The sequence below is a fragment of the Canis lupus genome, chromosome 34, assembly GCF_048164855.1.
Source record: "Canis lupus baileyi chromosome 34, mCanLup2.hap1, whole genome shotgun sequence".
In the NCBI taxonomy this organism is placed as follows: Eukaryota; Metazoa; Chordata; class Mammalia; order Carnivora; family Canidae; genus Canis; species Canis lupus.
In genome coordinates, this window is record NC_132871.1 from 658,698 (window position 1) to 681,131 (window position 22,434).

At 43.4% G+C, this 22,434-nt stretch overlaps 1 protein-coding gene across 12 annotated transcripts in view; it reads right to left on the bottom strand.

Moving 5' to 3' along the window:
* The window catches only part of GULP1 (GULP PTB domain containing engulfment adaptor 1), a 215,751-nt gene that overhangs the window by 79,945 nt on the left and 113,372 nt on the right, over window positions 1-22,434 (bottom strand). For all 12 annotated transcript variants that reach the window (XM_072811500.1, XM_072811496.1, XM_072811497.1 and 9 more), the window contains exons 3-4: window positions 8,904-8,975; window positions 3,330-3,391 (exon numbers count right to left, since the gene is read on the bottom strand). In XM_072811500.1, the coding sequence (XP_072667601.1) occupies window positions 3,330-3,391; window positions 8,904-8,931 (90 nt within the window). In that variant the 5' untranslated portion in view covers window positions 8,932-8,975. The remainder of the gene's footprint in view (window positions 1-3,329; window positions 3,392-8,903; window positions 8,976-22,434) is intronic.

The window sequence follows — 22,434 nt, forward strand, 5'->3', positions numbered from 1 at the left end:
GTGTGTAAGAGGATACCCGGGATGGTATGAGTGGGCCTGATGCCATCGGGGTAAGGGCCTCGGGAAGAGGACTGCGGCGGCCCTGAGGAAGAAGTGCCACGTGTGGCTGGTCCCTGCTAGGCCCCCGCCCACCCTCCCTGATGGCCCATGCCATGCTCTCTGGTCTGGTCACGTCAGCCACAGCTGCAACCCGCTCATCGAAAGACGGGGGATCCGTGTGTGTGGACGCCTCACACCCCTGGCAGCTCTGCTATCACGTGGCCCCTTTGCTCATGAAATACTGTAGCATTACAGTGCTTTATGCCCCAGCCTGCCTCTTGTCATACCCAGTCCACACCTCGACCTTAGGGATCCTACTCACAGTCACTCGCCCCTTGTTTGACCCTAGGAAATTCGACCTCGGTCCCATTTTCCATAAATCAGGAGTCACTCCATTCTCTGAATCTCCATAACTTTCATTTGAATGACACAGAACATGACCTGACTTTTATGTTGGTTATTTTTCCTCAATATTTCATTTATTTATTTGAGAGAGACAGAGAGAGAGGGGGAGAATGAGCAGGGGGAGGGGCAGGGGAAGAGGGAGAAGCAGACTCCGTGCTGGGCAGGGGGCCTGACATGGGGCTCCTTCCCAGCCCCCCCAGGGTCATGACCCGAGCTGAGCCCCCAGGTGCCCCTACATTGGTTATTTTTGTGTATTTCCTTAAGACAATAAGGCCCGTGAGAATATAAGACGTGTCATAGGGCACTGAGGCTTCCCCAATATTCTGACATTTCCGTAATGGCGCCTTCTACGTCTCAGCAATGCAATAGATGAAGGAATAACTGAGTGTTACTATGTACATAAAAAACAGCAGATCTTTGAAATCATGTAGACTTCAGTTTATTACTCTGGCTCCGTCTCACAAATTCTGTGACAATAGACGGACTACTTAACTTTTCAGCCTTAGTTTTCTCTCACTTAAAGTATAATGTTTTCTCTCACGTAAAGATTAATAATCACCATACTGGATCACGGCAAATAATAAATGAGACCATGTACCCGGCACATATGAGGGCCCACTGAAATGTAAGTACTTTGTAATTACTTTGGAAAAGTTATTATGCATTAATTCGTCAAATATATAGAGTCTGTATTTTTTTAAGCACTTATGTGATCATAAGTGGAGGATCTTTTCTGTATATTTATTAACCTTCCGTATTTGTTTATTTTTTATTTTTTTTACCCTTTTGTTCTGTTAATATTTTTATTGTGTTTTTTAAAGTAAATGTTACACCTAACATGGGGCTTGAACTCATGACCCTGAGATCAACCACATGCTGTATGGGGAGCCAGCCAGGCGCCCCAAGACTCGATATCTTTGGTGGTTGTACTAAGGCACATCCTGTGGACATGGATTTGGTCTTCAAGTGTCATGTACTCTAAAGTGACAAACAAAATTTTCAAAAAAACTACAAAATTTTCAAAAATAACTACTAATGATGAGTTTATAACGTCCCACACAAAAAGAAGGAATTCAGAAAAAAAAAAATAATGTTCCTCAGATAGTTTCAATACCACTTAGCATACACGACATGTGTTACCACTCGGGAGGCCATATCAGAACGGACAAAACCAACCTGCTCTTCCATAATTTACTGACCCCCATCTGGGAAGAGGTTTTGTGCGCTCTACTTCACGTGGCATGTCTTATAGTTGTCTGCACTGTGGACTAGCCCAGGCAACTTTTCTTTTCTTTTCTTTTTTTTTCTTCCAGGCAACTTTTCTATGTAGACAAGCAGATCCCCATTGTTCACATTAACCCACAGAGTTAAGGACGGTTCTACTCAGAATCTCCCAATCCTTTATAAACGAGTTTTTCAAAATGAGACACTTCAATCATATGTAAAAATAAATAATACGTGGTGGTTTCCCTTAAAAGATATGATTCTAGTACGACCAATAATATTATCAAAAACTGAACATGCCCTTTAAAATAACAGTCATCTTCAAGATGAATTTTTTTTCTAAATAGTTTTCATATAGTTTCTCAATAGCTAATAGGAAGAATATCTGTGGAAGATATTGATAATATTAGCTCAATTTTTCTCATTCAGCTAACCAAATTTTTCATGCTAAATCATGGCAATCAAACCATATGTTAACATTATGGGACAGTCCTAAGCATTGCTGTGATTTCGAGCATATGAGCTTTATACTGGAAATATTTTAGAGTATTTCTTTGCTAACGGAGCCAGCAAGAAAAATGGGACTTGCGATACTCTACAAAGTTCACAGCTGAGCCACAGCACTGGATGAACCACTAGGTGGTCTTTTAAATGCTTCTTTCTACTGATTCAGACTCAGACCAGCCCTCAAGAGGTTCTTTATTAAACAGCACTGACTTTCTGTTCAAAGTATGGTTTGTTTGTTTTTTTTTCCCTTTTTCCGGACATCATTCCTTGCACCTCATCTCATTATATCCCAGTATAGAGTTTGCTAATTAAGTTCTCTCATAAAAATAATTTTATCGTTTTGTTTTCCCCACACTTTGTCCAAAGCTCAGTTAAACCGAAGGCCAGTTAAATCTGACCCACTCGCTTGTTCCCCAACACAACTTTCTCTTCTGTGTCTTCCAAGTTTAGACTCAAAATCTATTTCAGGTTTTGCGCTCCCTCATTATACAATAACACTTTTCTTTAAAGACTTGTTTGTGAAGTGCATTCGTTCATTCACCCACTTTTCCAATGTCAACAATGAATCAAATCTTTAAGGATATGGAGCACAGATTGTTTCTATTTCTTTATGAAAATGAATAAAACTGAACCAAAGAGTCAAAAACTGTGTTTTTCTATGTTTTCTTAATAGTTTAAGTTTTGTCTCTCTTTTTGAATGAAAATTGCATTAATTACAATTGCAGCTCATTTCTCTCATGATCAGGTTAGTTTTAACAGTTGTCTATGTAATGCAACATTAAAATGCTTTTAAAGGAAGTTAATTTGTTGATTGTTTTCTTTCCTACAGGCCATGATACTGCAAATAATTTCAAAGATAGCCAAAATCATTTGAAGAAAATACAAGCACGACAGACAGAAATTATAAAGAATACTCTTTATAACTAAATAAAATAATTACTTATTTGAAGTGATGGAGGAAGAAAAGACTTATTTGGAGAGGAAAATCACTTCCCACACTATAGATTACAAAATTACTTATGCAAACGTTTTTATAGGGATCATCTACGAGGAAATGCCATCAATAGGACTGCATAAGGAATCTCTTAGATCAACCACGAATTTAATAATAATACTATAACAAAATAAATTAAATATCATATAAACCATTTTACCTTTGCATTATAGGGAATGTAATGTTTTGATAAAGCTTCAGGCGTATGCATCCATGTTTTGTCTGCAATGAAGAATACACAAGGTTAAATTAAATTACACGTTCTCGGGGTGTCATACTCATTCATTAACATAAGGAGTCTGATATGGGTGGGAGCATTTCTAAATCGTGATTCTTTTGCTAAATGGAGAAAGAGTAACTATTCAGATAGGAGAACAGCATAGCTGGAAAGTGCTTATAAGAGTCTTTCTTGGCATAAAAGTCTCTAGCTTTTCCTTTAAAAAGTATTCACATAATAAAATGATACTAAGGTTTTAAAGAGTATAAAAAAAAACTCAGTGGACTACAATTATATCAATTATGTAATTATGTGACACATTTCTTCTTTCCTTTTATACTCTCATGATTTACAGTTTTTTTTAATTCCCTGATCAATATATAAATCCTAAATCTTTAAAATATTCCTTAGATAGTATAAGAGAATATTAAAAATAAAAGTAACTAAAATAATAGAAGATACTGAAAGTAATTTATATTGCATATCATTAGAAAAATATTTTTCATTCATATTTGAATTTTATTTATACATTCTACAGACCTTCCAAAATATTTTGTGGAATGTATAAGTGGGGAAAAAACAAAAAACATTACACTAATCAAACTTGACCATTTTTTGGAAATTCCATTTGTTTGTAGTAAACTTTCACAGTCTTCAGAAACTGTTGTCTCCTTTAGCAGAGTTTTGTGAATATTTTATTCCTCACGCAATTTAAAAGTTTAGAATCAATATAACCAACAGAATAGAATCAACTTTACCATGAAAAGTAGTAAATAAATACGTACTGAAAGGAAACAGATTACTAACAAAGTATTTTCAACATTCAATTCAGAACATTTGAAAATGATGTGAACAGGAACTGGTTTGATATCATTAATATGTTCCCAAACTGGAAGAATGTAAGACAGAGAGAAAAAGGCTTCTATTTCTGGAATGTCAATTATTTTACACCATTTGGAAAATAATGCACTATTTTTATATTAAATATCTTTATGGGGTACAATGCAATATTCATAAGAATTTCCAAGACAAAAATGAGGGATCAATAAACATCCCAAGCTTATGGTGCATTTCAGGGCTATTTCTGGCTACTCGAGTGGATAAGTGCTAGTTGTACTTGGGGCCAGTGTTCTGAGAAGCAATACATTCTAAGCTGCAAAAAGCAATACTGACATATTGCTATTGACGTTGATGTGCGAAATTTTTATTTCCTGTAAGGATTTTTATTTTAATTACAGTTTTCTTCTTATGACTGCCACTGACGAGCGATATGATTAATTCAAGAACAATTTGTACGTAGATTTAGGGTATAGTCTTGCCCTTCCATATTGAAAGAAACAAATTGCAATGCTATACACCAGAACAATAAAAATATCAAAACAATAAAGACAAAGATCTGCCTCTAAGAAACCTAAAAAGAAAAAAAAAATCCAATTTATTTTTTTTAACCCCCATAACTCATTTCTTCTCATGTCTCCTCTTCCAAGATACACAACCCTGCTCGGAAGGTTCTAACATCTACCTCTGAATATGACGGTCCATCCCAACCCTGGGGCAGAGGGACAATTGCTTTCTCCTGTAAGATACTCTGAGTTGAAAGCTGATGATACTACATCTGTTAGAGTCTTGTACCGCAGTGACCCAGAAAGATGGCAGGAGTATCCAGGGGGCACCGATGACAGATTAAGGTAATCACAGTCATAAGCGAGCGGTGGATAAGCCGCAGTTGCTACAATGACAAAATACCTACATCCACATCATGGAGCCAGGATGGCTTCACCACCCACCTCGAGGACGGCAGTTCGCTTACGAGACCCGAGGGATTTCCACAACGCCTCCCTACTGGCATCCTAATGTATACTTCGGCAGAAGAAAAAACTGACAGAATTAAACTATCTTGGTCCTATAGCTGTGCCCGACCTTGAGGACGGAGTATGGACGACGGTCCCTGGTCGCTACCTGTGCCCACAAATGCAATCAGATAATGGAACACGGATACTCTGGAACACGTCCTTTTCCTTGAAATTAAACTGTCGTCACTAACTCAAGAGCAAACGGTCATGTGAAGGGGAATGCCAGCATTTCAAAATATTGGGCAAGCGTTAAGCCATTCTGACGGCTGGGTCAACACATCCAAGTGTTCAAAATGCACTTAGATGAAGAGCTCATCAAGAACGACGCAGTCACGTCGTCATTACTGTATCGCCAGAGCTTAAAGCGTCTACTTTGAGTACATCAAGTTCAAAACGAGATACTGTTGGGTGAACAGATGCATATAAATGGGTCATAAAAAAGGGAAATAATATTGAAATACCGAATTGCATGTGCTGTTCACTCTGGTTATGTCTACTCATCAGCGTGTCAACTGACAGGTTAAAAAATAGGAAGTGTAGTAAGTTGAATTATTTAATCACATTTACTCACATTCAATATTTTCTGCTTTTCTACTAAACTATTCAGTTTTATCCTCCAGTTCCATCCACGTCGAAGCAAATGGTGGGTATTTGTCGTTTCTAACTGGAGGGGATTATGCTGAGTGAAATAAGTGTCAATCGGAGAAGGACAAACATTATATGGTCTCATTCATTTGGGGAATATAAAAAATAGTGAAAGGGAATAAAGGGGAAAGGAGAAAAAATGAGTGGGAAATATCAGAGAGGGAGACAGACCATGAGAGACTCCTAACTCTGGGAAACGAGCTAGCGGTGGTGGAAGGGGAGGAGGGCGGGGGGTGGGGGTGACGGGGTGACGGGCGCTGAGGGGGACACTTGACGGGATGAGCACTGGGTGTTATTCTATATGTTGGCAAATTGAACACCAATAAGAAAATAAATTTATAAAAAAAATTCCACATATAAGTGAAATAAAAAAATAAAAATAAAAAAATAAACTATTCAGTTTTGACGTAATGAATAGAAGATAGGATTTTCAAAATTCAAAGATAAAGCTAACGTAAGAAAAGGAGCTACAGAACAAATACATTCATTAAAATGTAACCGTGGTTATGAGGTCAGGCTAATTTTTACAGATGTCTTCAAAATAGTCCAAATAAAGCAATTCTAATACGTGCAGTCTTATTTTTTTAGAATTTGTAGCATTAAAGTACTTGCAAAGAAAATCAGTGGGGTCACCAGCCAATTCAAAGACTATCAGACAAAACACTAATTGGAAGGGTTGATGAAAGGGGAAAAAAAAATATATATATATATTATATATATATATAATATATATATATGTTTGAGTTTAAGATAAGTTTCAAGTTCTACCTTGAAATTAGAATAAAATATTGATCAATAATTTCCCCCTGAGGATATTTAATCATTAGATTTGGGGGGAAGAAAAGAAATCACAAGAAATTTTTTTAAAGAGAAGGAGGCAAAGCAGAACAAGTGCTTCTGTTTCCTGATTCTCTAACCTTCCTGTTTCCAACCTTCCCCGTGGCCGCACTCCCGCCGTCATCTAAGTAACCATCTAATTGCTGGTTACTTGGGATTTCTCAGTGAAAAAGTCCGACATCCTCTTCAACTAAAGGGAAATTAGAAATTGGGAGTTTTAACTTTAAAACCATGGGAATTGTAAACAAATGGAAAGAGTCTAGACGTGTTTCTTAGGGGCACCTGGGGGCTCAGGGGTTGAGCATCTGCCTTCGGCCCAGGGTGTGACCCTGGGTCCCGGGATCGAGTCCCACATCGGGCTCCCTGCAAGGAGCCTGCTTCTCCCTCTGCCTGTGTCAATGCCTCTCTCTGTGGGTCTCTCATGAATGAATAAATAAAATAAAATTAAAATGAGTGTTTAAAAAAAAATAAGACGGTGGAGTGTCTGGGTGGCTCAGCCAGCTGAGCGACCAACTCTTGTTTTGGCCCAGGTCCTGACCTCAGGGTCACCAGACTGAGCCCTGCGTCGGGCTCCGCGCTCAGTGCGGGGTTGGCCTGTCCCTCTCCCTCTCCCTCTGCTCCTCTCTCAAATAAATCAATAACATCTTTAAAAAACATAAAAATAATATGATTAAAGTGATGAGTCGTTGATGTAAGACTTTTATCACTTCGTTAAAAATACTTCCACGTTAAAAAAAAAGAAAAAAAAGAAATACTTCCACGTATCAGAGAATCACTTCTGGATTCTTTTCCTACTAGTAAAGGAGATTTTTCAAAGAAACATTATGTCCACTCCACGTTCAGTAGGTGTTTTAAATCTGAACCAAGCTATAGATGACAATAAATGCCATTTTTGCATTCCCCTTATTCAGAAAAAAAAAAAAAAAACCTAAAATAATAGAGTGCTAGTAAAAAAAAAAAAAAAAAAAAAAAAAAAAATACAGTGCTAGTTTCCAGGAGCTGCCAGGAGCCTGACAGTCCACATTAGGGCTACCCGTCGGGCCCCACAGCCGAGCGTGCGCGGGTGTCTCACTCCGTAACAAGAACGTCTGAGCTTTGGGGAATCCCGCTGCGTGTCTGCTCGGCTTTGTGGGGATCGTGTCCCGCTTACGTGGACGCCCCTGTAGTTACCCCGACTGGACCTTTCCTGAAGTCAGCCCCGTGACGGCAGCTCGGCAGGTGCACAGTGGGGAGGCCCCAAGGCCCCAAGGCCTGAAGCCGCCCCCCACCCCCAGCCTGTCTGCTGAGTCCTCAGGGTCCACACAGCGCGTCGGGCTTCGTGGAACCAACACAGCAGACGACCTTGTGGCCCTGGACTGTCCGTTATACGGACACGAGGAGGCAACGGGGGCCTCTGATCATCACGCGTGGACCCACATCCTCCCTGCCCAGCACGAAGGGGCGTCCCCCAAATATCAGGGGTGTATGAACGAGAACGGATGTGCAGGTCTCAGACCCACGCCTGTCAGCCTCCGGCGTGATCGCAGCGTGGGATGCAGCCCGGCTTCTGTGCCCCGTGGTCCCTGCTGCCGCTCGCTCTGAACCCAAAGAGCTTTGCTCACCCCCTTCGCTGACGGCACATCACACAGGACAAGCCCTGGCTCCCTCACCAAGCAACCGCTCCCAAACACACACGCACTGAAGCACGTAAATCTACCAGAGGCCTCCATCTGTGCTGAGCGTACCCCGAAATACCTGCTGAATGCCACGTCTCGTTGCTCCTTAAAAATAAATAAATAAATAAATAAATAAATAAATAAATAAAAATAAAAAATAAATTAAAAAAAAATAAAAAAGGTCATTTAACCAGCGGTGTCTTCTATTCGTATGCGGGCCTACTTGGATGCCTTTCCCATCGCTTTATTTACTTATTTATTTATTTTTTGGCATTTCACGCCACAGAGTAAAATGATCCAGGAAACGTAGCATCATCAACGTATCCCGAAACACGCGCATCAAACGGCTGCCGTCCCGTTAGGGTGACAACCAAAGGTCAAGCAGCAGGTGCGCGGGCGTGGGTCGCTGTATCTGGACTTCATCCCTGAGCCACAAGGTTTCACAAGAGGAAAGGCTGATTCCCTGGCTCCGCCTGATTTTCAGCGGCGCGGACTGACCCTCGGGGTCCTTAAGCAGGTGCACTTACCTTTCTTCCTGCTGAAAGCACGGTTCATGATGACCAGCCACGCAGGCGTCCGGTTCAGTCACACTTTATGTCCTAAAAGGAATAACAACGTGCCAAAGCGTCAGTAAAGACATTTGGGCCCACCTCCTTCATGCACATGCATTTTAATCGCAAAGTCTTTTGAATTTATTTTTTTTCAATATTTATAAAGAATATTCTGAAATGCCCGAAGAGCCTCTGGGTAAGAACACACGGGGGAACTCGAGACTCCGGCGGCACAGCGGGCAAGAACAATGCCTCAAAGAAATTTTCCACAAAGTTCATCGATCTTCTTGTCTCCCTCCTCCATACGTGCATTGTTCACTACATTTATCCGCAAATTTCGGGAGAAAGAGGAGGGACCCCCTTAGCTGACGGCTAAGGGATGCGGCACACCTTGGGGTCACTGTCAGCAGAGGTCTGTGACCCCGACGGTGGCCGTGTGCGTCCCCAGGAGGCACCGGGCCCGGGGCTGGGGAGCCGCTGTCCCGCCCGCTGGAGCCCACGCGAGCCCGGAGCTCGGGGTTGGCCTCGGGGCCGTTTGTCCCTCGTCCTGGCGAACGATGCACGCTCCCAGCACAGCCACCGCCGTCCAGGCCTCCTGGGCTCCGTGCCAAAGCCTTGCCGCCTGCGTCCGCGGCCTCCCCCGGGGAAGCTGTCAAAGGGCCGCCGGCCACGTGCCTGGTGCTCCCCGCCACGTGCCAGGCTGACGCTCCTCCAGATCTTGAAGTACCATGTCTCTTTGGTCTAACGATTCCTTTTCCTGAAATCATTTTTTTCTTCTCACATTTTACTAGAATCAGTAGGAAGGAACCGAGCCCCTCTTCCGACACGCTGCTTCGAGATGTTCTCCACCGAGCGTCCGACGTCCTTCGCTGCGGTTCCGCTGTCCACGAACCGCTGGGACACAAGCACCACGCTGCCCGCTGTCCTCCTCCGAGTGGCCACGCAGCCAGCCCGCCACCACGCTGCGTTCTCCATCATTTACGGGTCCTCCAGAAGCCGCCCGCCTCTCCCTCCGAGCCGGCGCCTGAGCGGCCTGGAGCAGCCCGCCCGGCCGTCCGCGCCCCTGTGACCCGCACCCCAAGACGCCGCCAGCTTCCACCTGCTGCCCAGCGCCTGGGTCGCCTCCACATTTTTGGGTTCTGGCTGCTGCGGGCCCCGGCTTCTTGGTATCAGCCTCCGTGTGGCTCAGCGTGGCCCGCGTAGGGACGCCGTGACCGCATGACCGGGGCGAGGGGCTGCTGAGGGCCCTGCTCCGGCCTCCAGGGCACGACTCTGGCCGTGTCCTCACATGGCAGAGAGAGGAGGCTCTTATTTTTCCTCTTTTTATAAAGACACGGCCTCCCCCGGATGACCTCATCTAAACCTCATTACCTTACAAAGGCCCAGCTCAAAACGCCACTTTGGGGGATTTCAACGTGTGAACTTCGGGGCTCTATCAACCGTCAGACCGTAACACTCTCCATAAATCTACAGCAATAAGACCCAGCAGAGAGATCGATCTTTATCATAAAGTCATTTTTACAGTGAAATTACTGGGATCTCTGTTCCGGCATTTCTACTCCCAATGAAACCGGTTAACAGAATTATGAAATATTATTACTAGGTATTGTTTTGTGCACTTACATAAGGACACAGTAATATCAGGCTCTTACTGACCTCATACTTTACTCACCTGCTCACGATATGCCATTAATAATGGCAGGTAGAGAATATATTTTAAAAATTAAAACACCAGAGTGAAAAAATAAATAAATAATTAATTAAATAAGCAAAAAAAATCCCAAAACAGCAGAGTGGTGGTGACGGTGTGACGGGAACTGAGGGGGGCACTTGATGGGATGGGCACTGGGTGTTATTCTAGATGTTGGCAAATTGAACACCACAAAAAATAAATTTACAAAAAAAATAAAAAATAAAATAAAATATAATATAATAAAAGGGGCTTTTAAATATAAAAAAAAATTAAAACACCAAAGCGATCATGTCATTTATACTAATGATATAATATGGCTTCTTTTCTGTGATACAGAAAATACTATTCTGGAAGCAATGATTGAAATGACTTTATTTATTACAAATAATTAACTTATTCATTCAGAAACCCCTTATCAATCATGAGGGCCAGTCACTCTGCAAGGTAAACAAGGGAGTACAATTCGGACGAAATATACGCTGTCTTCTCCCAAAAGCTGCTTTTCACCTAGAACCTAAGAGAGATGGTTATTGATTGGTTGTATCCTGGAGGAAGAAGCGAAGATAAAAAAAAACTAGCAGAAAAGAAGCAAAACCAAAAAAATAAAGAAATAAAAAAATAATTAAAAAAAAGAAAAGAAACAAAACGCATCTGAACATGATGTACAATTTACCTGGAAAAATAAAATTACCATGAAATCTATTAATCAGCAGCTCAAATGCAGGAGTTCTCAGGTGGACACTTCCAACAGTAGCAGGTTGTGAAATATAAGGATGGAGTTTAACACCCTGAAATCTTAAATTTCATAAAATTGGGTGTATTTTATTTTTTTTAATTTATTTTTTTAAATTGGGTGTATTTTAAATAAAGAATATAATATAAACTCTTCCGGGGCATATAGACAGAAAGAAAATAAATAAATAAAACAACCCTGACATGATCATATAAAGGCCAGGAGGCCAGATAGGGAGGGTATGAAATGTGGCTACAATCCTATGGCTCTAAAACAGCAGGAGCAAAAAAATAAAAATAAAAATAATAAAAATAATAAAAATAAAAATAAAAAATAAAATAAAACAAAATAAAACAGCAGGAGCATTTTCACCTGCTCACAATACACGTAGATACAAATTTCAGGAGATATCAGATAAGCCGTTCTTATCATATAAATAAACACCAAAATTCCACCTTCCAAACAATTGTTTTTAGCATATGTATTTGATCCTTTGACATTTTACTCTTTCTTTGCAAAACAGATCTTAACGCCCCCCCTCCCCCCCCCCCCCCCCCCCCCCCGCCTAGAAAATAAGCAGATGCTGGTTTTGCTCGCTATCCCCAGCTCAGACTGTAGCGCTAAGGCTAAATTAGCATCGATATACCATTTAATGTATTAATAACGTATGTTTTAATGTACTTTAGAGCTGAGGTAGTAAGATCTATATTGGTACCAACTTACTACGTGTGAAGTTTAAGAAATCTAAGTTCTGAATAAACTTTATTTCAATTTACGGTATTACATAAATCTTTCTTTTCAAACAAACTTTTGATAAACATTGTTTCGGTGGCCTCTTATACATGGATGCATAATTTCCTTATCGGTAAAAAAAATTATCTCTAAAAAAAAATTTATCTCTAAATCCTAGCTACGTAATATACAGAGAGAATAATCCACATAAATGTCTTTTACTGATTTTTTTTTCCATAAAATTGCATTCCAGAGTAAAAATTATATGAGGTCTAAAGTATGACTACTTGGGTTTTCTTTTTTTTTTTTTTTAAGAGTATACCAAAGGCTGAAACAATTTGTGGGGCCATCAGTTCCGTGTGAGATTCCTCATTTAACTTTACTCTTCAAGGCTGACCCCTGAAGCGTGTGTCCCCGCGTGTGTCTGTCCGTGCTCTCCTGGTTTGACATGCCTGAGTGCTCCGGGGTTGACAGTGCTGCGTGGTGCGCTCTCAGCGCTCACACAGATTCCGTCCCTATCACCGCTCGGCCAAACTTCAGAAGCCCTCCCATATTACACAGAGCCCTGCAGGTCTGTGCAGACAATTCTACTCCTTTTTTTTCCCTTTGAGATGTTATGTATTTACTTGACAGGGAGCGAGCGCAAGCAGGGGGAGCAGGTGCGGGACCTGGACCCCAGGGCCCCGGGGTCACGACCTGAGCCAAAGACAGACGCTCAACTGCGGAGCCACCCGGGCGTCCCAGGCCGAAGTCTTTTTTAAAAAAGTCTGGGGCCAACGATCATCTCTTTAAGTGAATACAGTATAGACCCAGGTTTGAAGGCCGGCCACCGAGGTAAATCCACGGATATTCACACACCACTGGTTCAGGGGAAGTCGAGAGCGGCTTCTTAACGAACGGCAGTTTCCTGCTTTGCAACCCGCTGCCCAGGCTCTTCTTAAATAAATAAATAACATTGTTATGACTAAAGAAACTATATGTGGTGTAATACCGAGGCCCATAAAACGGCTACTTCTGAATTTCATTTTACCCTTATGAGTATATTTAAAATTGAATTTTCCTGGGAATTCTTTTAAGGTTAAAATTTTAAAGAACTTGGAAATTGATTAAAACATAATTCATATTAAATGAATCCTAAATCGGTAAGATCCTGTTGTTCATTATTTTAGATTATTTCTGATCTCACGATGGAGTCTAATCACGCGGCTTAGTTCTAGGAAGGGAAATCAGGTAAAGTCAAAAAACAACAAACAACCACAGTTGCTTCTCCTGTAAATGTGTTTTTTTAATTCTCACTTTGTGGACTTATTAAAAACACGTAATTCAAGGAGGTAATCTTGAGGGATGCCTGGGGGGCTCAGCGGTGGAGCGTCTGCCTTTGGCTCAGGTCATGACCCCGGGGTCCCGGGATCGAGTCCCATATCGGGCTCCCTGCATGAAGCCTGCTTCTCCCTCTGCCTGCGTCTCTGTCTCTCTCTCTGTGACTCTCATGAATAGATAAATAAAATATTTTTAAAAAAAGAAGAAGAAGGTAACCATAAGGGAACATCAGGCAATTTTAGTGCCCCAGTAGCTGCTCAGAGTTGCTGAGTCCTCTAGAGTGGCTGAGTCCTGGAACTTCATTGCTTCCAATAGTTCGTGTAGCTTCCAAAATCCTACTCAGAGCACTCAGCTCATTTTTGGCTCTTCTTGATCTAATTAGTATCTATTGTAAAGGTTCTCTGTTTAAATCTCCAAATTAAAAAAATAATAATAAATAAATAAATAAATCTCCAAATTTTAAGGCACCTTACAATATTCTTCTTCATTGTATTTTGTGGCCATAATCTGCAAAGACTCGGCGTCTGTGTGTCAATACTACCTAAGGGTAGGCAGGAAAACTGACCGGTACACTAACTGAGATCCACATCACTAGGAGGAGGGACCACACGATGTGCTAAAGAGCACTTTAATATATTAATATTTATATATTAATAATTTACTAAGAAATAGCAACATGAATGTTCTCTGAAGTTTCTTGACGCGGGATATAGATGCTTATCATTATTTTTTCCTTATTTTATGAGACTGACCCATGTCTCATACTCTCATTAAACATCCTTTGTTCTTCCAATAGATACACGATGAGAGCACTTTGGTGACAAGCGTCAGAGAAGCGAAGGAAAAGGGGAAATAAATAGGACTCGGTCGCTGCCTTCAAGGTGCTTACGTCTTGGAGAGATGGGGATAACGGGCGCGGGCTCGGCAGGTAGGGAGCAGTCCGTCAAAGAGGCAGATGCACTGAGAGCTAGAGGGTGAAGCACAGATGACCGAGTCGTTCAAGGTGATGATCTCAGGGAGGCCGTGGGCAGGCGTCTCCCAGGTGAGCAAAGGTCGAAGGTGAGACAGGAAAGGAGGTTTGGGCAGAACAGGTACGCGGAGCTCGGCTGGGCACAGGGCTCCCTGCCAGGCGCTGCGGGCCTCAGAGCGGCACTGGCCCTCCTGCGCTTCTCGGGGAGACTTCGGCCAGGAGCCGGGAAGGCCAAGGGCACGTCCGGGCACCCTGCAACGCGGCCAGCCCTTCACGGCGGTCTACGTGCAAGAAAACCCTAATGTATAAGGTCCCGCATACGGGTCCACAGAGCAGAATGAAATCTGAGTTTCCTCTGATGCCGGGAGTGAAGTCAAAAGAAGGGCTACAATCGTCAAAGAGATGGGCACATCCAACCTACGCCTTCTGGGCACGGAAGCTACCAAGTTCCAACCGCTGGGGTCCTGATAGTACTTTGTGCTGTAAGGGGACGAGCAAATGCGACAGGCACCTGCCGGCGCCGGGCCCTCTGACTGCCGTGCAGGGAGCATCGGCAATGACGGCCTCGTTACAGGTTGGCCCCGCTGCAGAGACCTTCTGCACGTGGGGCGGGGGTGGCGTCAGCACCCAGCCTCTGCAATCAGGGCCTCCCCGGGCGCTTCCAAGGTCAAAGGACAGCCCCGTGGCCCCCACACGGTCAGGGCCCGCGCCCCGCACCCCCGGCAGGCGTCGAGCTCGGCTTGGAGAGTTAGAGCCTGAGAGGGTCCCCTACACCCTCCTTCAGGGATCGATCAAGTCTCTCTCTCCCCGGGTTTCTTCATCACCTTCTGTCCCTCAGGGGAGCTCGGCTGCTCTCTGCGGGGCGGGGTCATCATCTGAGGAGACGGCGCCAGCAGAAGCATCTTTTCAGACCCCCAAAGCTCCGCATCGTGAAGCAGACGTGGGAACGACACACCTGCCGTCCTGCGTGGAGACGGACCGCGTCCCGGGGTCAGCTCCCCTTGGAAGATCAGACTTTGAAGTGAATGCGGAAGTCCTGCTCAATTTTTCTCCATTTTTTTTTTTAAAGTCACGACAAGACTTTCTTTCTCCTTCTTATTTTGGTTCTACACGTAAGACTGCGTCCTTGCAGAGCCGCCGCTGTGGCCACCGGGCCGCGCGCCCTCGTGCTGCTGCCCCAACCGCCCGGGACCGTGAGCGGGGCCAGGTGCTGAGGTGACATTATCCTTGGCCAACCCATCCGAGGGCCTTTGAAAGACGAGAATAAAGCGGCTTGACTGCTCAACCAATGCTCTCAGAGGCTGACACTCCAGGCTTCATGGCCTTAGGACTAGAACTTGCAAGTGCCTCTCTCTGTGTGTCTCTCATAAATAAATAAATAAAATCTTAAAAAAAAAAAAAGAAAACTAACTAAAAGACTAGAATTTGCAAGATGGACACTGAAGAATCAGCTGATCTCCCTAGAATTTGCAAGATGGACACTGAAGAGTCAGCTGATCTCTGAAAACAAAGCAACAATGTAAAAATTTTTAGTTCTGGTTGAAACTGTTTACCTCTTATTAGGGTTTCACTTTGTTGAAAAGAAACAGGCTCCAAATGGAGTCACTTCTGCTAAAGCCCAACCAAGACTTAATACCTCAACTAATTTGCAATTTTGGCCTCTCCCAGGAGTGGAATTTTAAGGCGATCCGCCTGGAATTTCCTGATCAGCATTAGTGAGGTCGTCCGCCTGGTGGGACCCCTGGCCCTCCCGGGGTTGGTGACCTGCCAGAAACAATGCTTTCTTCTGGGTTGCTGCAGAGCCCCTGTCCGGCCGCCCCCCTCGGGCCCACACGTCCCCCCTTCCCACGGCTCCGCAGAGCTCCCTTCCCTGGCTGCAGGGAGGGCCCGGCTCGCCAGCCTGCTTCATCTTAACATCTACCCCATAAGAGTTCTTCTTTTAACCACCTGAAAGGATCTCTCTATCTCTCTTTTTTTTTTTTTTTTTTTCATTTTAGTCTTTTGCTTTGACGTCAGCGGTTTTGGGGTGGGTGTTTTTACAGTGAGCACAGTCTCTGTCTTTACCTTCTCACAAACAGTAATTATAAATGTGCCCAGACTCCCTGTTTTCATCATACTATAGGGTTTGGTTTGAAGGAAGTGTTGTAAGAAAGAGCAAAAAAAAAAAAAAAAAAAGTCAGAGCCAGACACCATTTCTTTTGCTGGCTTTTCAAGCCGTCCTCACAAGAAGCCTGGAATGTTCTCCCTTGGTATGGGGAGTGTCTCGCGTGCCAGGGGGCTCCGGGACAGAGCTGGTGGACAGGAAATCTGGTCCTTGAAAACACAGCTTCTGAATATTTACCCTGGGAAACCAGCTTTCCTTACGGGGGAGCCCGGGCTGGATCCCGCCCCCAGTGCTGCTGGGCCACAGCTAAAAATAGCCCCAAGCCCGTCACCGGCACGGGCACCACAACCACTCAGGGCCTACTCTCAGATCCCGCCCTCCCCGTGGGTGTCCTCCAGCCTCGCCAGGCCAAGCCGCCCTCCAGAGGCCGCTTTATCTTCACCACCATCCTGACCGGGTTGACCTTTGCTCAGGCCCGTGATCTCAGAAAACAACAAAGGTCAAGGAAATCCCCCACCCCTCAGTGTTTTGGAAAAGGGCTCAGGGCAGAGACCCACCCTTCCCCAGTTGATGTAGATAAGATCCAGGGCTCTCCCCACGTTTACTCATGACAAGGCCAGGCAAACACCCTCCAAATTCCCATTCTTTGCTTCATGAAGGATTAGCTGAACTGTTTGTGGCACCGCTCCGACCCGTCTGGACAAAATCTCCGCTACTCGATTAGGGCCTCGTATCTTTAGCAAAACCCGTCTCTTTCCTCCAGGATCCTTAACTTTGACCTGCCCTGAGTTTACCAGATGCAGCCTTTCCTTCATAATCTTTCCTAAAACTCGGCTGACCCCAGGGTAAAGCTTCTCTGGTCACCGCCCCTAATCACAACCCCCCACTCATCTTTGTTTACTCTTCCCCATAAAAGAAAAGCCCTTTTTGGCCTCACCTTTGAGATGCCTCCAGATGCAAGGTTGCCAAACTCTCCCCATTACAACCTCCCTCCCTCCCCTGATTGCAGTAATCTTTTCAAACAAGCTCTCCTTACATAAGCCCAGATTTGCTTTTTATTTGACGCCCCATTTGATCAGATTAGAGAGATTTCTGGCAACTAACCTCAACCTAGTTCCCTGAACTAATTGAACTAATTTGAAAATTTTCCCTTTCAATATATCTACTCAGATGGAGCTAGAGCTCTCATTCTCTTGCACTAATGAATGCTCTCATGTCAGCATAAAATGAATGGCAAGAATGTCCTAGAAAAGTAAATGAATCTGAGTTTTAAGAATTTTATCCTTGCATCCATACGTAGCATCTAGTTAGTTAGTTATCTAGCAGCAGATACGTATAGTATCTGCTGACTTACAAAGCAAATTAACAAGCTCGGTCTTCTAAGACAATTTATATCCTATTCTAATACAAACTCGTCTTAGCTCCCAAAATCTTGTTCAACTGTACAACAATATAAAAAACCTTAAAGATATTTTCAGAATCAGGAAACTCTCTAAAGTTGCTCAGTAATCGATGAACAAAACCATACTGTTATCTTGCTACACATACTGTACACAATTACAATAAATCGTACAAATGAAGGCCATGCACCTTTTCATCAAAGAAAACATTATAAACAAGCCAATAATGATAAAGGCCGTGATGATTTTCCGACATAGGAAATATTTCTTTTGTTGGACAGGAAAACGTCTATTGAAACAACGTTATGGGTTGAAACAATATAAATTAATGAACAATTTGATAAAGTCACGCATATTTTCAGACAAAAGTTCCGCCGAACTCAAGTAAACACAGTAACTGTACCAATGCCAAAAATAAAGAAAAAATTTACTCCAATACAGAACAGGCAATATTCTTTGGGTTAAATTTGTCAAACCAACAAAAGTCTAAGAATAGAAGGGAATGAAGATAGTATTTGGATGAGGACAGGGGAAGAAATATCTGTAAATGAGAAAAGAGTAAGAAATCAGTGCTCGGGGAACCGGAAGGAAAACATCAGTCTCGTCCTTGTGCTTCTTACTCAACTACAGGTCCCAACACTTAGAACCAAGAGTCACCAAGGCCACTCAGCTGGGACTCTTAAGACACACTGCGCTGCTTTCTTGGCGCACTTTCTGAAGGCCCTGAGGGAGATACTTTGCCGAGACCGGAACATTCCAACCAACAAACCAGAAAAGCCTCGATAGCAATGGGGGGCCCAGGGCACAACACCCCACGGCCTGTCCTGCCTCACGAAGGGCTGAGCGACACGGACGCCCGTGCTCCTTGCACGTGCTCCTTGCCCGTGCTCACCTGCCAACCACCCCCTGTAAAACAGCAGGTGTCCACCGTTGGGGGGGACACCAGTTGAGGCTCCCCGCTGCTGCCTTCTGAAGTCGATTTCTCCCTTTCTCCTCTCCAAACCCTCATTTCCTGTGTTATTGGCCCCTCTTCCGACGAGTTTGTCCCCGTCTGTTCAGCCAGGAGCCCCATGTCTGATGGCCCAGGTGGCTGGGTGCCCTGGGCTGGAGCACTGGCCACAGCCGTGCACCAGGGGTTACGGACCCACTTTCCAAGTTAGCAGCTATGACAGATCAGTGGGTAATGGGGCCGCAGTAGAGGGCTAAGACTTTAAAAAACCCACAGTAAATGCGACTGAATGACAGAATGGTATGACCCGGAGATGAATTACTGAATTTGAAGATCAAATGGGGAAACTCTCCGAGGTGGCTACAAAACAAAGATACGTCAAAGAATTACTAAGAGGATAAAGGGTCGAAATAAAAGTGCCAAAATCTGGACACGGACATAGAGACGAAGAGAGAGGTCGGGCCAGACGTAAAAACAATTATGAAGAGAATGTTCACGAATTAAAATAAATTATGAAAAGTGTTAAATTGAAAGTCTCAGATGCAGGCACATTATGCTAAATTTAAGAATATTAAATGCACAATGAAAATATATGACACTTCCAGGCAGAAAAGGATGGCCTATATGGCAACAAGAACCAAATCGATAATAAAACTCAAAATAGTAACACAGTATGCAAAAAACACGTAAGCAATATTCTCAAGGTGCTCTAAAAGAAAAGAATTTTGAACCACGAACGTCACATGGAGTAACCACAGTATAATGTGAGAGAGTAATAAAGACGCACAGTGCTGGGGGCCCTTGGCTGGCTTGGTCCATAAAGCACGCGACTCCATCTCAGGGTTGTGAGTTCGAGCCTCATGGTGGGTGTGGATGTTACTTAAAAAAATAAAATGTCAAAGACATACAATGCCTCAGAATTTTTACTACTGAAAAAGTACTTTTACTTTATTATACTGAAAAAAAAAAATCCTGAAGGTAATCTGGGTAGGATTAAAATAGGAGAGAGAAATCCAGTTTCTTTTGTAAAAGAGAGAAGCTCTATAGCATTACCATAAATTTTACTACGGTATTTTATCGTAAAAACAATAATAGCTAATGTAGGACTAAAAAAGAAAAAAAGAAAAAATAGATGTATAGAAAGATACATGGATATATAAGCATAAAGAAAGAGTCAGACACACACATGTACAGCTGTAACAATCGGGAACTGAAAATCTCAATAAGCGTTTGCCACATAATGGAGCACAGAGCAAACAGCTGTGATGTGACATGACATGTAGTCTAGTACTGACCTACTGTGAGAAATTACATGTGTTGAAACTTAAGAATTAATGTGGGAACATAAGAATGGGAATGTGTCTTTTTTTTTTTTTTTTTTTATTCATGAAAGATACAGAGGGAGGCAGAGACACAGGCAGAGGGAGAAGCAGGCTCCATGCAGGGAGCCCGACGTGGGACTCAATCCCAGGACCCTGGGGTCACGGCCTGGACCAAAGGCAGACACTCAACCACTGAGCCACCCAGGCATCCCTGAAATGTGTCTTAGGAGCAATTACAATTAACTATAATATATACACACTAAATTAGTCAAAAAAAATTTTTATCAATTGACAGTAGGAAATGAAAAAAATTAAAAACAAAGCATACTAAATAGAAAATATGCAATAAGACAGAAAAATACAAGTCTTCCCCTATTTTACATTTAACGTTGGGATCCAAATTAATTAATACCTTTATGAATAAGAAATAAAAGCTATGTAATATAAGGAAAACACAGGAAATAATAAGGATATTATTTTCACTTAGAGCAAGGAAAGGATTTTTTGAAAAATATGCAAAAATAACAATTTGATTGCATCATAATGAAAGATTTCATTTCAAAAAAGGCTGCCGCGGAAAAGATAATAGACAAAGATGAATTTGAGGGAAAAAAAGAGCTTATCTCTGTATATTTGATAAAGAAATAATATATATGAGAAGTAAAGAAGTAACAAAGATTTTCCCCAGGAACAGTAAGAAAAAGTGGGTAACCCTGGAGGAAAAGGGACAAACGATAACTGCCAATGCACAGAAGAGGCGGCCCGAGAGGCCAATAAGTGTATGGACAAATGCTCAAACTTAATAGTGATCACCAAGACACAAATTTAAGCCATATTACTTTAATTTGACTGGAAAAGTTAGAAAATTGTGAAGTGCCCAATACTGGTGAGGACGGGGGGGTTGTAACAAGGGTTCTCACCTTTACATACTCATTGAAATCACCAGGGAGAAACCAAGAACTATCAAGTGTCAAAGATTCACTCGGTCCATTTAAACCAGAATATGGGGTCCCGCCTTTGATATTTTTTAAGAACTCCTCGGGCGATTCTAATGCGTAAACAGAGTTGAGGAAAACTCAGCTGCTTTTCGTGAACCGTTGGTGATGGCGTAGAAATAGCACGACTCAGTTGAAAAAAATAATGCTTATTAACACACTGGATGTTCAGAGAGCCCACAACTCGGAACACCCCACTGGCGAGTACTCGTCCCGAAGGAATTCTCACAGGCCCACAAAGCGCTGGTGTGAGAAACCCCACCTTGTTTGCGGGGGCAAGAAACAAGCTTGTCGTCTATCACCAGCAGGAAGCCAGGCAAAAAACATGGTAGGTGGACATCACGGGGTGCCACGCGGAATGGTTGACTGGAAATACTCCATCCCCACATCGCAGTGTAAGTGGATCTGAGAGACGGCGCTGACGCAACAAATATGCTGAGCCAGAGAGCCCCCGAATCAAGCAATGCTCATATACAAAACACCACCCACCTGAAAAAAATAAAAATAAAAATAAATAAAAATAAATAAATAAATAAAATAAAAATAAAAATAAAAATAAAAATGTAGGGGCGGTGGGTGGGGGCATGGGTGAGAGGCGAAGGGGGTCAAGAGGACGTGCCTAGAACTGCTCACGGGACCGTCCACCAGACATGGTGTGTTAGCCATGCTGGAATTAAAATTCAGAAAATACAAACAAAAAGTGACTACATGAAACACCTGGCTGTGGTGAAAAGTGGAAAAGGGGAAACGGGTGGTGTAAGGGGAACAGCAGAGGCTCTGACAGCCCCAAGGAGTACAACTCTGTCCATACTTGGTGCCCACGATCAATACGGACATGTTGGCTCGAAGCCAGCCACCTGCCGTTGTGCGCTCAGCACACGGAGTCTCGTGGAGCCTTTACGGGGTCAAGTCAGGGCCCCGTCCCGGGTCCAGAGGAAGCAGAAGCTCCCCGAGACTGGAAACCCGCACTTCCACACCCGGGAGGCATCGGCACGGGCCTCCCGCCTATGGTTTCCTGCGACTGCTTGTTCGCGCCTGTGCAAATGTTCTCTCCTCCTGTCAGGTCCAATGCTAAGGAGAAAATCTTGCCCCTGATGTTCCTGACGTGACCAAGGTCACCCTTTCTCCTAGCCTCGTTTCTCCCCGTCTCACCGGTGGGCTGGCAAACGGCGATGGCCCGCTCGCCCACTGTGTCCATCCTTGGGCTCTGCAGTGTTACCGGACTTATATCTCAAAGGGAGAGCCGACCAGTCTAGTTGATGGATGGATTTTGAGAGTAAGAGAGCGAC